The following is a 17,578-nucleotide window of genomic DNA, read 5'->3' as shown; positions in this document are numbered from 1 at the left end:
GCTCGTCCCTTAATTAAATTTTATCTGAAGGTGCCAGTTTGTTTTTATATTCTTGTTGTTTTTCATTAGGTACACAGCATTTCATTTTTGAAATTCAATTCCAGGTTCTTGCTAGAATTGCTAACGCCACAAGGCCTACAATTCATTTGTGTGAAATTGTGACAGAAGCTCAGCTGGAAAGGCTGCTGCTGCTTCTGGTTGGAACAGACTTTAACAGAGGTGATATCTCTTGGGGAGGAGCTTGGGCTCAGTATTCTCTGACGTGTATGCTGCAAGATATTCTAGCAGGTATGTTAAAATCAGTCTTTCCTGAAACAAAATGCTAATTGTACCTGGAGGAGGGGTGGGCAAGGAAAAAGGAGCCAGAGAGCCAGTATACAAAGGTTTGATGAAAACAGGGGCAAACATTATCGACTTGGCAGCTTCCAATAATTTGACTTTGTTTGGAATGGGCAACGTCATGTTTTCCAGCTACCTGTATAAACAGAGCCATTAACAGTTAGATAAACCATGGGGAGTTAAATGGCAAAAATCAGCATTGCAGCTATCATCAATAATTGCTTCCTTTTAGTCACTCAGGATTGGGGTTTGAGAAAGATGCATTTTGTTCCTGTTTTTAATCAAGGCTGGGATGATGTTGTTGTCTCTTTAGCATTATAAAAAGTTCTCTACTTGATGGTGGGGTCCGATCTTATTGAAGTTATTGAAAACTAAAGCTATGAAACTAAATGCCTGCAAGATTTAGGACTATAAATCTCACAATCCCTTCATTATTGGTCATATTGGTTGGGATTATAGAAATTATATGCCAGAACATATGGCTGAAATTGACCAATTCTACGAAGGCTTAAAACACCTTCTAGTACAGATACCAGTGAAAGATGCTCTTCTCATTATAGGGGATTGGAATGTTAAAGTAGGGAGTCAGGAGATAAAAGGAACAATAGGAAAGTTCGGCCTTGGAGTTCAAAATGAAGCAGGGCAAAGGCTAATAGGTTTTTGTCAAGAGAACAAGCTGGTCACCACAAACACTCTTTTCCAACAACACAAGGCAACTCTACACATAGACATCACCAGATAGGCAATACCGAAATCAGATTGATTATCTTCTCTGCAGCCAGAGATGGAGAAGCTCTATACAGTCAGCAAAAACAAGACCTAGAGCTGATTGTGGCTCTGATCATCAGCTTCTTAAAGCAAAATTCAAGCTTAAACTGAAGAAAGTAGGAAAAACCACTGAATTAGTCATGTATAATCTAAACCAGTGGTTCTTAACCTTTGTTACTCGGATGTTTTTGAACTGCAGCTCCCAGAAACCCCAGTCAGGACAGTTGGTGGTGAAGGCTTCTGGGAGTTGCAGTCCAAAACTCCTGAGTAACCCAAGGTTAAGAACCAGTGATCTAAACCAAAGCCGTTATGAATACAGAGTGGAAGTGAAAAACAGATTTAAGGAATTAGATTTGGTGGACAGAGTGCCTGAAGAACTTTGGATAGAGGCTCGTAACATTGTACAGGAGGAAGCAACAAAAACCATCCCAAAGAAAAGGAAATGCAAGAAAGCAAAGTGGCTGTCCAACGAGGTCTTACAAATAGCAGAGAAGAGAATGGAAACAAAATGCAAGGGAGATAGGAAAAGTTACAGAAAATGGAATGCAGACTTCCACGGAATAGCAAGGAGAGAAAAGAGGGCCTTCTTAAATGAACAGTGCAAAGAAATAGAAGAAAAAAATAGAAAGGGAAAAACTAGAGAACTGTTCAAAAGGAAAATTATTAAAGGAAAATTAAAGGAAAAGATGCACATGATAAAGGACAAAAATGTTAGAGACCTAACAGAAGCAGAAGATGTCAAGAAGAGGTGGCAAGAATACACAGAGAAATTATACCAGAAAGATCTGGATGTCCTGGACAACCCAGATAGTGTGGCTGCTGACCTTGAGCCAGACATCCTGGAGAGTGAAGTCAAGTGGGCCTTAGAAAGCATGGCTAACAACAAGGCCAGTGGAGGTGATGGCATTCAAGTTGAACTATTTAAAATCTTAAAATATGACACTGTTAAGGTGCTGCATTCTATATGCCAGCAAGTTTGGAAAACTCAACAGTGGCCAGAAGACTGGAAAAGATCAGTCTACATCCCAATCCCTAAGAAGGGCAGTGCCAAAGAATGCTCCAACAACCGTACAATGTGCGCTGATTTCCCACGCTAGCAAGGTTATGCTCAAAATTCTACAAGGTAGGCTTCAGCAGTATGTGGACCGAGAACTCCCAGAAGTACAAGCTGGATTTCGAAGGGGCAGAGGAACCAGAGACCAAATTGCTAACATGCGCTGGATTATGGAGAAAGCCAGAGAGTTCCAGAAAAACATCTACTTTTGCTTCATTGACTATGCAAAAGCCTTTGACTGTGTGGACCACAGCAAACTATGGCAAGTCCTTAAAGAAATGGGAGTGCCTGACCACCTTATTTATCTCCTGAAATAATGTGGGACAGGAAGCAACAGTTGGAACTGGATATGGAACAACTGATTGGTTCAAAATTGGGAAAGGAGTACGACAAGGCTGTATATTGTCCCCCTGTTTATTTAACTTATATGCCGAATACATCATGCGAAAGGCTGGACTGGAGGAATCCCAAGCCAGAATTAAGATTGCCGGAAGAAATACCAACAACCTCCGACATGCAGATGATACCACTCTGATGGCAGAAAGTGAGGAGGAATTAAAGAACCTTGTAATGAGGGTGAAAGAGGAGAGTGCAAAAAACAGTCTGAAGCTCAACATCAAAAAAACTGAGATCATGACCATTGGTCCCATCACCTTCTGGCAAATAGAAGGGGAAAATATGGAGGCAGTGACAGATTTTACTTTCTTGGGCTCCATGATCACCGCAGATGGTGACAGCAGGCACGAAATTAAAAGACGCCTGCTTCTTGGGAGGAAAGCGATGACAAACCTAGACAGCATCTTAAAAAGCAGAGACATCACCTTGCTGACAAAAGTCTGCATAGTCAAAGCAATGATTTTTCCAGTAGCGATGTATGGAAGTGAGAGCTGGACCATAAAGAAGGTTGATTGCTGAAGAATTGATGCTTTTGAATTGTGATGCTGGAAGGGGCTCTTGATAGTCCCCTGGACTGCAAGGAGAACAAACCTGTCAATTTTGAAAGAAATCAACCCTGAGTGCTCACTGGAAGGGCGGATCCTGAAGCTGAGGCTCCAATACTTTGGCCATCTCATGAGAAGAGAAGATTCCCTGGAAAAGATCCTGATGTTGGGAAAATATGAAGGCAAGAGGAGAAGGGAATGACAGAGGATGAGATGGTTGTACAGTGTCACTGAAGCTACTAACATGAATTTGACCAGACTCCAGGAGGCAATGGAAGACAGGAGGACCTGGCGTGCTCTGGTTCATGGGATGACGAAGATTCGGACACGACTTAACGACTAAACAACAACAAAATGCCAGAACACCTGGGGTTCTCATGGCCTAGATGCAGGCCTTTAGCGTAGTTGTTGTTTACTGGTGTACTGTTCTTTCTGTATGTTTTGATAGTTTAGTAAATAAATTGTACCAGCAACATAAATATAAATTAAATATTGTCTAAAATGGTTCTACTGTCCATATTTTCAAAAGAGCTTAAACACTGTCTAATATATCTCTGCTGAAGATCACAGATAATTAGTTGGTTTTCTGTTAGCTTTTTGATAAGTTATTGCTCTCCCTGTAATGTTCAGGAGAACTATTAGCTCCAATAGCTGCAGAAGCCATGGAAGAAGCTGCAGTGGGAGAAGAAGCAGGCGCTTCAGCTGCAGACTCTGATGATGCTCTTCAGCAGTCGACAGTTCAGTTAGTGGAAACTATTGATGAGCCTTTGACACATGACATCACAGGTAAATATAGGTGCTTTGCAAGCTGAAATATATTTTCCCTCTAACTTGTAACTTAATTTTTTCATTTGACTTCATTGAGTATTCCTCCTTCACCATCTAAAAATTTAGATGATAAAATAGCCTTTTTAAATTGTTAACTAGAAATGGTTTTCCTCAGTATTGTAATTTTTAAAATAATTTTTGTAGCAGCAGTTAAAAAATATTAAAGGTTTTCACATGAATTCTGAAGTAAGATTAGTAGGTTAACAGAAAAAGCCTCACCATAGCTTCCTCTTGGCAACCCCCCTGTATGCTACAGAAAGCATTTTTGTAAAGATTGTCAAGGGGGTCTTAAATGATGCATGAAGTCCTGTTGATCTTTTTACAGATGCAAAAGACAAATTACATTCAGTCACTTCTAGGTGACATTCTTGAGTGTGTGCCAAGCCAAGGGATGCATGTGCTCCTGAAAAATCCCAGAGATAACGTTAATTGGCAGCTAGGAGTTGCTCAATGTTATGTCTTGCTTGTGTAACAAAGCAATATGATTTCAGCCAGTGAATATAAGAGGCACAGTGTGAGAAAAGGTGGAATCATCCAGGCTCATCTGGGATGTTCTCTTTCTTGAGCACTCTGTGCCCTCTTCTACATTGTTCTGGAGATTTTTCATAAACTTCTGGAGAAGCCTTGAATATTGTGAGGAGGAGGAGACAGGAACCTTTTATGTGAACTTCCTTATCTTAGGATCTGAAGCACTGTGTATCCTTGCTCACTTATGGTACATCTTTCTCTGGGTGAGCATAGCTGCCTGTAACTTAATTGACACAGTTCCCTTCATTTTATTCATTAGAATACAGTGGACAGCCTAGCCATCTGTGTGTGCGCTTGAAAGCGGTGCCAAATGTAAACGCTGTATGTTGGAAGCCTTGCAGTATTTTAAAGTTCCAAAACATGGTGTTTTGAACTTCCATTTCTCATGCAGTATTAAAGAATTCAGACTTTAGTGCAGTGCATGGGAAATTTTGGGAAATTTTAGACAATATAATAATATGGTTCTTCCTGAGCATATACCTTGTTGTATAGCGCAGATTCAAAGGTTATGTCCCTTGGCTGCACAAGGTGGCTAAGAAATAAAGAGGCAGAAACAGATTGTCCATTTCCTGTGACTGCCCAGTTCACTCAGTGTGTGCGTGCACAAACCAGGTTGGATGGGTGGGAAATTGTTATGCATTACAGGGCTTGTTATGTATTACAGAAGTCCCACTGTGTGCAGGTGCTGTGATCATGCAGACTGGATTTGTCCTTAAGTTGCAAAGCACTTAGAATAGTTCTGTATCCAGCATGTGTTATATCTTATCTAGTATGATCTTTGCAATACTTGGCAATATTAAATACTTTGAATCACCTAAAGGGACTCCACCTCTGTCATCTTTGGAAAAAGATAAAGAAATTGATCTTGAGTTACTGCAAGACCTCATGGAAGTTGATATTGATCCTCTAGATATTGATTTGGAAAAAGATCCTCTTGCTGCAAAAGTGTTCAAGGTATGGAGTTTTTTAATGTGATATAGAATGCTATATTTAATATATAGAAAACTTGAGTCTGAATGTTTGAAGGATGCTGAGAACTATAAGATGCAGCATGTGCCTTAATGCATACACTTCAGTATTCTTTTAATGGTGTTACAGTCTTCATTCCTAAATAAGGCTAGGAGATTGGCAATGTGTACTCTGCTTTAGGGCAGTCCTTGTTGACATTTATAGTTTTGTTAGTTGGCCATAGGTTTTTCAGATAGTGAGAAACCACCACCCCCGCACAACCTGCACCACCCAGCCGGTCTGCAGTCCCAAAAAGTTGGGGACCACTGATATAGACTAATCAAAGGAGAGTCTCAGAACAACTTAAATCAAATTGAGTTAAGACTAAAAGCCATGTCTTAAGTGCCTTAAAAGTAAGAATTGAAATATTAATGGCTGGAATCCTATTGGTGTTTGTGTAAGGTTTGCATAACATGCTGTAGCTAATTGACAAGACGGTGGTGCACATGTCAGTTACAGTCAGATGCATGATCAGGTATACAACCAAGACATCCCCTGGTACCTTGTCAATTAGCCAGAGCAAGTTACACAAACACCAATAGGATTTTGGCCAATATTAATGTTCTGAGTGGTGTTCAGTTTTTCAAAAGCTTTGGAAAACAAGCCTTTACCTCTGAAAAAATATCATATGTGGCAGTCAGGTCTGTGTTTGATGGGTTTTCCATAGCTGGGCAGAAGCATTACAGGTAAGGCTGTTTACTTTGTGACCATATTTCCAAGTACCATAGTGAGAAGACACCTAGAGCAGGGCCTTTGCTGATTATTGTAGGCCTTGTGTATGTACCCCAAGTTATCTTTTGTGGCTGTCTTCTTCAACTTTCTGTATCATGTCTTAAATTGTAACCAATATACCTGAATGAGCTGATGTTGAAACATGAGCAGACCTGTCTTGCAGTTGTCTAGGTCATCAGTTCACCTTACTCTGCCATATTTGAAAGCTATGCAACAAAGAAGGAAAATGAGGCTGGCTGCACAATGAGCACTTGCTTGTCATGGGCCTTATATAATGTGTTGTGTGGATTGGCTCAGCTCAAGGAATGCACAGCTTTTCATTTACATGGCACTTCCAGTTGGGCATTCTCCAACCCCTGTGCACCCCACTGGCTGATTTGTATCTATTCTGGTAACAGTGCATGTAGCAGCAAAGTTCATAAAGCCTTGGCAGGAGGAGGAAGTAAAGCCTCTTCCTCTAGCAACCATGAAGCAGCCAGCATCATTGCTTTCCCATTGTAAATGGAAGTATGCAAGTATCAGAAATAGTGGTCTGCCTACCAGAGAAGAGGAGGCCTTCGCCACCTCTTCTGTCATGGACCTTTTAGCAGCTTCCTTTTGTGCTCCAGTGATCTTGTGTGTGCATGAGCATGTGTCTGTTGTCGCCAGCCCAGAAAAATTGGATGTGGTCCTCAGGGCCAAAAGGATTATGTACTGTTTTAGCAGGTCTGTGTAGATGCGTGAACTTGGATTTTATTTGGAGGCTATATGGAGAGTACCCTTTCTGTTAATTTTCTTATTTGAATAACCTACTAAAATATGTTCCCATTTCAATATAGTATAACTTTTAAAGTACAGTTTATAATACCATTTAAATTCCTTATATGTGAAAAATTTGAGACTAATAAATATTTCATTTCTTTTGTTTGATAAAGCCTATAAGTAGCACTTGGTATGATTACTGGGGTGCTGATTATGGTACATACAATTACAACCCATATATTGGAGGTGTTGGAATTTCAGTGGCAAAACCACCAGTCACTACAGAAAAGAATGGATCACAAACTGTGTGCGTATCGGTCTCTCAAGGTAAGCACAACTTGCCTTGCGGATTATTCATTTTTTCTTGCTTGAAGAATTATTAGCGACTATGAGTGTGATTATCATATTGTGGTTATTGGCTTGTATGAAATAAGCATTTTCTGTACGACATTGAAAAAGTTGTGTTTTATCAAGAAGATGTACTAGTTCTAATTCTTAGACTGCTTCTTCAGCTCCATATTGTATGGGGTTTTTTGAAATGGCATTGAGTTTCAAAAGCCATATAGTTTATGTGAGCATTATGGAAGATGATTCAGAAGACAGACTTGCTGAGCATTTATATCTTTGGGTTACCGGTATAAGGTGAAGATACTGTGCTTCAATTAAAACACCATTCCATTTTACCTTGACCCAGAAATTATTTTGTTTATGAACTCAATCTTGTTACTAAAGTGAACAACTGTATATTCAGATGTCCTGTAGAACAAAATGCCATTTGCTGTTTACTTAACTCAAATCCAAGTAATAAATAAATCACTTATTAACAATGCATCATATGGTAACCATTTTAGTCTTTTAGCTTATTATAAACTACTTTCCCCTATATAGCACAAAATACAGTGCCTTCTATCTGAGATGTTTTATGATAGTCTATTGAAGAATTGGTTAACTATTTGTAGTGCACTATTTCATGTACTGTATTTAATATACATATTTGTTTCTTTAGTTACTGGTGTAACTAAAGTGTAGGCCTTTGCCTACAATGGCTCGTTATAATTTAGTCATATTTGATGTAATTTAGAGACTGATTTTATGTTACTCTCTTAAGCTTTAGATGCCCGTTTAGAAGTTGGGCTTGAACAACAAGCAGAACTGATGCTGAAAATGATGTCTACTCTGGAAGCTGATTCCATTCTGCAGGCATTAACTAACACATCTACATGTAATTTTGCACAGTTAAACATAAACGTCTCTGAAAGTTATGGTAATCTTTTCCTTGCTAATCAAGATGCTCTGAAGTTCACTTACCTGGTAGCCAAATTGGCATATATTAGCTGAAAACCAGTAGTAAGTCACAGCTAGAGTAGGCCCATTGAATAAGTGGCACATACGTAGTTGTTGACTCATGAAATTCCCAATGATTCAATAGGTGTATTCTAGTTGTGACTTACTACTGAATTTCAGCCATAGTATATCATTTGCGGTTAATTAGTGAACAAGCATACTTGAGCTCCCCAGTCACCTGTTCTGTTTTGAAGACCCTGTGCCCATCTTTGCAAGGAAATATAACAGGCCTTGCTCTGTGGCTGCGTTCAGACTGGGGAAATCTTCCTACCAGAAAGATCTGTTTACCCTTTTGCCACTTTCTTGATGTTTGTTTTTGTTTTGAACAGCCATTCAATTTCTGCAAATTTTTATTTATATAAGAAAAACTGAACAGAACAAAGGTCCAAACTACAGTGCTTGCAATAGCACTGTTTCTTCTTAATGTAGTAAATTACACAAATGACATGTTAATTTCCTAGACTATTGCCATTAATAACAAATTTAGATTGCTTACACTGTTTGATACTATTTTGTTCTTTCTGCTCACTTTATTCAATTGAGTTTGGGAGAACTGATGATTTATATATGATGCAACAATGTAGATCATTATATTCAGTGAGAGACATAAGTGATATCTTCTTGTCTGGTTTTGTTTTTCAGTAACTCAGTCTCCAAGTGGAACAGATGATCTGTTACTACGAGGGCTGCATGCACCAAATCAGAACAACCAGTTTATTATCCAGCATTCCTCCATACCAATGTTAAGTGCATGCTTCAACAAACTCTTTTCTATGCTGCAAGTCCATCATGTTCAGGTATGTGATTAGTGCCATTGAAGTCTGTAGAAAATTTTCTACAGTGGTAGAAAACACAAGTGAGACAAGCTTGTGAGAACACAAAATGAATGTTTGCCAGGCAATATATTCTACTATGACAGATTCTACTTTGTTGTCATGCCTTCAAATCAATAGTTCTTATCAAAGGCATTCAGCACTTCGGTTGATTAGGAGTAGTTTAATTTAATGTGAACACAAAGAATGCAGGAGTTATACCCAAATGCTGATAGCTAGCTGTTTAATAGGTATAGTGCTCATTTTTGAATATCTAATGTAGATATGACATACTCCCACTGGGAGAGGAGTTTTCAGAGCTTCTTCCTGCCAGTTGTGCATGGTCATGATTATTGCAGACAGAGGTTTGGATCTAGATTTAGCCATACTTAGATCAATGGAACTCATTGACTAAATTCCTATTGCTTAGCATAGTAATTGCACTATAGAATAGGCCCACTGAATCAGTGGCTATTTGTTGAGTTGACTCTTCCATAAGTTTCAGTGATTCAAATGGACCTAATCTTAACTGCAACTTACTGTGCTAAAATAAGTTGCAGTTAGAGTAGGCCCATTTGAATCAATGGAACCTACAAAGAATTGACTCGCCAAATCCCGATGGATTCAGTGGACCAGTTCTAGTGTGATTTACTACACTAAGCAACAGAAGTTTGTCCATTAATCATAATAGACCTATAGAAAAATAAATCTTGATAAAAACTGAAATGCTGAGCAGAGGAAGTTAGAAAGCAACAATATAATTCTTAAAATTAACTTTGTGATTTTGAAATTCCTCTTTATAAAGCATGTTTATAGTAAATTATATCAAGAAACATTTTTATTATAGCATCTGTATTTATAATTTTATATACTGGCTCTGCATGATTGCAGTTGCTAGTGAAGACAACCCTAATTCAAATATTCAAATATATTTATCTTCATTTAAACCCAAGGCCTTAAAAAGCACTACAACAGAGATATTACACAGCTTCATACATTCTTAGCTCAAAAATAAAAAGTATTGTGCTATTCCTGTCCTCTGAAGATTCCGGCCACAGAGACTGGCAAAACGTTAGGAAGAACAACCTTGCAAACATATTTTCTTTCCTCTGTGAGGGACAGTAATTGGAAGAAGCTGTGAGTAACTCCAGAACTAGTGGAGCTACTTCTTTGGTAGTCAGATGAAGAGAACCTGTTGATGGGGAAGCTATTCAAACAGGCTCAGCCATTAGTCTTGTAATGACAGATGGCAGTCTGTTAGGATAGGGTGCTTGTTGCTGGAGCAAGAACATTTGCACCTTATGGTCCAAAACAGAAAGAAGCCTACTGTATATATCAATGTTTTGGAGATGCTAACAGTACTGAATGCACCTATTCCATGATACTTCTGTATCTAGCAGTCTTTCTATGTGAATGTTGCTCTTGGAACTCTGTCCATGTTGCAGGGGAGGACAGTCATATAGCAGACTCATTGAGCCCGCAGACAGGTCAAATTCATGAGTGGGAATTTCCTCTTATATTCCAGGATATACATTCAGTGGGGTCAGCCTCTTTGCCGGGAGAGAGACAGGGGGAGTGTGACCCTGTTGATACTCCTGGACCTCTCAGCGGCTTTCGACACCATCGACCATGGTGTCCTTCTGGATAGGCTGTCTGGGTTGGGAGTTGGGGGCACTGTTTTACAGTGGTTCAGCTCCTTCCTGGCTGACCGTGTCCAGAGGGTGGTGCTGGGGGACAGTTGCTCTGCCCCATGGCATTCATGTCATGGGGGTCCTCAGGGCTCAATACTGTCCCCCATGCTGTTTAACATCTACATGAAACCACTGGGAGAGGTCATCAGGAGGTTTGGGCTGAGGAGTCAGCAATATGCTGATGACACTCAGCTCTACCTCTCATTTTCCACCAATCCAGTTGAGGTGGTTTCTGTGCTGAACTCGTGTCTGGACCTGATAATGGACTGGATGAGGGTCAATAAATTGAAACTCAATCCAGACAAGACGGAAGTGCTGTTAGTGGGTGCTTTGCCAGACAGGCTGGAGGGCCATCTCCCTGCCCTGAATGGGGTTACACTCCCTCTAAGGGACAGGGTCCGCAGCTTGGAGGTGCTCCTGGACCCCAGTCTAACACTGGAAGCCCAGGTGGACTTGGTGGCCAGGGGCGCCTTCCTCCAGCTGCGGAAACTATACCAGCTGCGGCCCTACCTGGATGAGCGGAGTCTCATGACAGTTACACATGCACTGGTAACATCCCGTATAGATTACTGCAATGCGCTTTACATGGGGCTGCCTTTGAAGACGGTCCGGCGACTGCAACTGGTCCAGAATCGAGCGGCGCGGCTGGTGAGTGGTGTGGCCACCAGGGAACATATCAAGCCGATTCTGTATAAGTTACATTGGCTACCAGTTGCTGCCCGGGCCCAATTCAAAGTGCTTGTTTTGACATATAAAGCCCTAAATGGCTTGGGCCCTGGATACCTGAAGGACCGCCTCCTTCCATATGAGCCTACCCGGCAGTTAAGATCTAGCCAGGGGGCCCTTTTGAAAGAGCCGTCCCTCAAGGAGGTAAGAGGGACGGCTTGTAGACAAAGGGCCTTTTCGGCAGCTGCCCCCAGACTATGGAATGCCCTCCCGACTGAGATTCGTCTGGCGCTGACACTGATGATATTTCGGCGCCAGGTCAAAACCTTCCTTTTCCAGAAGGCTTTTAACTGAAATAATATTAGCTGTGGGTCTGATGGCAATTTTATATATATATTAATTGTATTTTAATTGTTACATATTTTTATTGTATTTTAAATGCTGTAAGCCGCCCAGAGACCTTTGGGTAGTGTGGGCGGCATATAAATTAAATAAATAAATAAATAGACCTATTTACAGTGGAAAAGAACAGGAAGTGCATAAAATATTGCTCATGAGCAAATAGCGAAAAGGATTCATTTTATTTATTTATTTATTTATTTATTTATTTATTTATTTATTTATTTATTTATTTATTTATTTATTATTCGATTTCTACCCCGCACCTCTAGACAGAGTCTACTCGAGGTGGCTTACAAGCAATTATAAAACATCATAAAAATAGTCATCAAAACAATCACATAATTAAATCAACAAATTTAAAAGTTCAAGATGGGGGGAAAGGAAAACTAAAGAGAAAAAAATCAAGTGTTGGCTGGAGGGAAGGCCTGCCTAAAGAGCCAAGTCTTTAACTGATTCTTAAAAACGCCCAGCGAGGGTACCAGCGTGATTTCCAATGGCAAGGTGTTCCATAGTCAAGGGGCCACTGCCGAGAAGGCCCGGTTTCTTGTTCTTTCTTTCCGGGCCTCTCTCGGCGTTAGGCCCCTCAGCCGTCTTTCCTGGCTAAAACGAGTGACTCAGGTAGATCTAGGTGGGAGAAGGCATTCCATCATGTATCGAGGTCCTAAACTGTTTAGGGCTTTATACGTCACCATTTACACTTTGAAGTGGATGCGGAAACGAATGGAAAGCCAATGCAAGGCGGCCAGGGTGGGAGTGATATGTTGGTATTTTCTCGTCCCAGTGAAAATTCTGGCCACCGCATTTTGCACCATTTGAAGTTTCCGCAACAACCTCAAAGGTAGCCCCACGTAGAGTGCATTATAGTGTTCTAATCTCAAGATTACGAGCGCATGGACCAGAGTAGTGAGCGCCCCAACATCAAGATAGGGACGCAGCTGGCCTATCCGCCGCAGATGGAAATAAGCGGAGCGGACCACTGATGCCACCTGGGTCTCCATGGTGAGCACCGGATCCAGGTGTATCCCCAAGCTGCGAACCACACTCCTTGCGGTGAGAGTCACACACACACCCCGAAAGAGAGGGAGTTTCCCAAACCGCAGATGGAGGGGCCACCCACCTTCAGGACCTCCTTCTTGCCTGGCTTCAGCCTCAGCCCGTTCTGCTGCATCCACCGCAGTACAGCCTCCAGGCAGCGCTCAAGGGACGGAACGGCATCCACTGAGGAAGGTGAAAAAGAGATGTAGAGCTGGGTGTCATCAGCATACTGATGGCACGAAGCCCCACACCCCCTGATGACCCCTCCCAGCGGCCTCATATAGATGTTAAACATCATTGGAGAGATGATCGAACCCTGCGGAACCCCACAGTTAGGCTCCACGGGGCCGAAACACTCTCTCCAAGCTGGACTCACTGAGGGCGGTCCTCCAAGAAGGATCGGAGCCAGGCAAGTGCCTGTCCACTGATTCCGAACTCCGAGAGCCTCCCCAGGAGGATACCGTGGTTGATTGTATCATATTAAGAGATCCTTTCACTAATTACTGCACCAAAAATCCAGTGTACCTGCTTCCATCTTTCCCGGTGATGCACAAGGTGACTGTGAAATTTTGACAAGAGAGGGCTAATGTGATACTTATTGTGTTATGATGGCCACATCAGCAATAGTTCACAACACTTTTTTCAGATGGTGTCACAGATTCAGCCCCTTTTCATAGAGGCAAACTTAGTTACTTAGTTCCTTCTCACCCTTGAAGGACAACTCATCCAAACATAGACTAAAATTGACAGCATGGAATATTCTCCAATGATAACGAGAATCTTTTCGGAGGCTAGAAAGCTATCAGCTAGAAAGACTTATTGTTATAAATAAATAAAAAAGTGTGTCTCATAGTGTCTCACATTCCTCCTTTAAAGAGAATTGAGGAGTAACAGTTGAGTGGAAAAACCTGTACTATGTATTAGAGTGAGGCCTGTGGGTGTCTGTGCAGGTGCAGAACCAATTAGTGTGAATTCACAGATAATATGAGGTAAATAACCTGTCCTCTCTCCTAGATGATTCTAGAATCTAAACTATGGCAATCACAATATAGCCGATAACTTTTCCACTATTTTCCTGGCATTAGTAGGGGCTAATTTACAGGCCTTCATGGGGATGAGAGGAAGAAGATGCAATTGATTGATTGATTGATTGATTGATTGATTGATTGATTGATTGATATACCACCCATCTGGCAGCCAAGGCCACTCTGGGCAGTTTACAAGTAGCATAAAAGAACAAAGTAACAAAATAGCTAATAATAACATCAATACATAGGGGCAAAAATCAAAAGTCATAAAGTGCAATGAGGATAAAATTTCAATACAATAAATATAATTAAAAGCGTAGAAATATATATGCTTGACAGTAGATTGTCAAGTTTCATTGTTGCAGTCCTGCTTGTTTGAATGGGCTTCCTTTGTGTCATCAGAAAAGTAAAACTTCATTCTGTCAGAAATGTTTTTATTTAAGAAATAATATTTATACTGAAGTATGCATTGTTACTACAAAAATGCAAATTACTTTGAGTGATGTATTTACTGCTTTGATAAGAAGCTGGTGATGATACTTTGCCTTTAACAATTATGTGCAAGTTGTCCAACATAAATTCAAAATAGCAGAATGAAAAGTAAATGCAACCTGCAACAGTACAGTGTGTTAGAAGGGGAGATTATATCCAACATTTCAAGAAACTTGTTTATTATGCACCTTAAAATTTCAATTCCATGATTACCTCAATTTCTGGTGTCAAGTATATATTCAAAATAATAATTGCTTATCATTATCTTCTAGCTTGAGTCTCTTCTACAGTTATGGCTCACATTAAGCCTGAATTCTGGGTCCATAGGGACCAAAGATAATTGCACTGACATTTTCCTGTATAATGCCAACCGGACACCTGCCATTCCTTTAAATCAAGGTGAGTTGCATCAGTGTGTGTGTCCTACAATATAGTTTAAACCAGAATTTTCAAAGCTGTTGTACATGTCTAAGCCAGTCATATATTTCTTGTCAGCATGAATTAGTTCATTGTTAATTTATATGGTAGAATCAAGTCTGTTGTGCAGTCTGTGAGTAAAAATATTTGTATCCAAGGATAATGTATTATCAGAAACAGAAAAGGAAAAGAATTATAACCTGAACAGATTATATTTAGAAAATTTCCCTTCAGTATTTCCTTTCTGCCTCGTCTAAATTCATTTAAGAAGAGATGGGAAAACCTGGGGGATGAAGTCTCATTTTATTCCCAATATGACCTCCATATTACATTAGTTCTTATTTGAGCATCCTTTAAAAAATCAGGCATCCCCATTTTTGTAAAATTGAGTTCTGTTAAAATTTTCAGGTAACATAATGAGGTAGATCACATTCACATAGATAATGTATGACCAAACACAACTAGTGACAAGGACGCCCAAATCAGCAGTAATGTGGAAATGGCCTTAGATTAGCTGAAATCACTGTGTGTGTTTTAGTGTCCCCTTTCCCAGTGTCAGAATTTCCATCTTTGCCAAAATTGAAGCATCTTCAGTGAGTTATCCCCTAGATCAGTGGTCCCCAATCTTGGGCCTCCAGATGTTCTTGGACTGCAACTCCCAGAAGCCTTCACCACCACCTCTGCTGGCCAGGATTTCTGGGAGTTGAAGTCCAGGAACATCTGGAGTGCCAAGGTTGAGGACCACTGCCCTAGATAACTTGGTGATTCAATTACAGCCTGTAGATTTTTCAAACAGAAGTGATACCCATCTTCTTTCTTCTCTTAATTTCTGGAGGTTGGTTAGTTATCAGTAGCTTGGCACTCTGATTGTGTTATCCCCTGTTGATCTGTTAGCAGAGCTGACAAGAGACCTTCTAAATATGTCTTCTGAAAAGGGACTGAATCTCTTGCCCAGTGTGGAGTCAGAAGCTGTTTTAGATGCTATGTGCCTCTTCCCTTTTTTTAAAGCTACTTTATATGTTACCAGATTCCTACATGAAAAATTATTTTGTGTAGGAAATTGTTGCATTTCTGCAAGTAGATCAAAGCATGGTGCACTCATGTTGGTAACATATGAAGTAGCCCCCTGCAATATGAGCACATTGTGGATGACAATAGTTTCTTCCATTTTTCCTGTCTGTTGCTGCAGTGGCAGCATCCTTGGGTTACACTGAATCTGATCTTCCAGATACACATGAGCCCCCCTCCCCCAGAAAAAAACAAACACGAGCAACTCAGTCTTGACCTTAATTTCTTCAACACGGAAAGTAATGAAGCCAGGGCCAGGCATGTCTTAGCTCTGGAAAAATTGTAATTGTTGTCCTTGGATGCTGTTGAATGCACAGACTCTTTCCCTCACTTTGGATCCATCAGCTTACTCTCCTGGTCGTGTGCTTGTTACTAGCATTGATCACTCATTTAGAATATTCTGCACTTCGGAAAATTCTGAGATTTGGCATACGAGTATCCCATCTAAAAATTAAGATCCCCCGTCCCAAATAACTGAAGACTACAGTCATACTTTTAAAAACATATTTTATGGCTGTGTTATGTTGTGTTTTTGAACTGTGTGTTTATTACAGCATCAGTAACTAGCTTCCTGACTGTCCTGGCATGGTATCCTAATACCTTACTGCGAACATGGTGCCTTGTACTTCATAGTCTAACTCTCATGACGAACATGCAATTCAACTGTAAGTTCCTTGGTTATCTCACCTTTTAAAATCTACAACATAATTGTCATGCACTTTTTAAGAAAATGACATTAATAGAAATAGTTCTAAACATTATGAATGAAAGCAGTGGACATGCCAGAATAAGGCTAGGACATTTTTAAATATACCTGCTAAAATATTAGTGCAAGTTAAAAGCCTCTTTTGTACATCCCGAGTGTCACAACATAATTTAAAGCATGAAATAAACCTTGAATTGTTGGATACTGGAGATTGAAACACTTAAGGAACCATGTTATATATTGTGAAAAATGTGGTAGCTTCTTCATTCCTTGTGAAAGAAGAATCCTAACATTTTTGCCATTTTAAGAGAACAGAGAAATGCACATGGGCAGTTCAGGCTTGAGGTCAGCAGCGAGTACAGTGGTGCCTCGCACAGCGAGGTTAATCCGTTCCGGATTAACCCTCGCTGTGTGAAACATCGCTGTACGGAAAGAAAAAAGCCATTGGAATGCATTAAACTTAGTTTAATGCGTTCCAATCGGCTGATTTACTCACCATACAGCGATGTCCGTCTATGGCCAGGAGCCATTTTCGCGCCCTCCCCTCACTGAACGAGGCCGCGAAAATGGCTGCAATCAGCTGTCCGGCGGGTCCAAAATGGCCGCCGGAACAGCCGAAAGGGCCGGGCACAGCGTTTTCGCGCCCTTGGTAAGCGAGGGGAGGGCGCGAAAATGCTGCGCGCAGCCATTTCGGCTGTTCTGGCAACGTTTTCGCGCCCTCCCCTTGCTTACCAAGGGCACGAAAACGCTGCGCCCGGCCGTTTCGGCTGTTCCGGCGGCCATTTTGAAGCCACGAAACAGCTGATCGGCGGGTCGCAAAGCGATTTTCGCCCATTGGGGGCATCGCTCTGTGATCCCATTAGCGATCGCAAAAGCGTCACCGTAGAGCGAATTCATCGCTCTACGGGGCGCTCGTTCTGTGAGGCACCACTTTATTGCTGAATTACTGACTTGTTTTTCCTGGGTACAGCTTCAACT

The 17,578-nt window shown here is 40.9% G+C and overlaps 1 protein-coding gene across 8 annotated transcripts in view; it reads left to right on the top strand.

Moving 5' to 3' along the window:
- Positions 1-17,578, top strand: part of BIRC6 (baculoviral IAP repeat containing 6) — a 182,011-nt gene that overhangs the window by 71,185 nt on the left and 93,248 nt on the right. For 5 of the 8 annotated variants that reach the window (XM_072992371.2, XM_020802831.3, XM_020802835.3 and 2 more), the window contains 8 exons: positions 105-288; positions 3,733-3,888; positions 5,279-5,412; positions 7,113-7,266; positions 8,048-8,203; positions 8,926-9,080; positions 14,682-14,808; positions 16,449-16,559. In XM_072992371.2, the coding sequence (XP_072848472.1) occupies positions 105-288; positions 3,733-3,888; positions 5,279-5,412; positions 7,113-7,266; positions 8,048-8,203; positions 8,926-9,080; positions 14,682-14,808; positions 16,449-16,559 (1,177 nt within the window). The remainder of the gene's footprint in view (positions 1-104; positions 289-3,732; positions 3,889-5,278; positions 5,413-7,112; positions 7,267-8,047; positions 8,204-8,925; positions 9,081-14,681; positions 14,809-16,448; positions 16,560-17,578) is intronic. The other 3 variants (XM_020802834.3, XM_078383071.1, XM_020802833.3) reach the window with 1 other exon arrangement.

Source organism: Pogona vitticeps, chromosome 1, assembly GCF_051106095.1.
Source record: "Pogona vitticeps strain Pit_001003342236 chromosome 1, PviZW2.1, whole genome shotgun sequence".
In the NCBI taxonomy this organism is placed as follows: Eukaryota; Metazoa; Chordata; class Lepidosauria; order Squamata; family Agamidae; genus Pogona; species Pogona vitticeps.
This window is presented reverse-complemented; position numbering and strand designations above follow the sequence as displayed.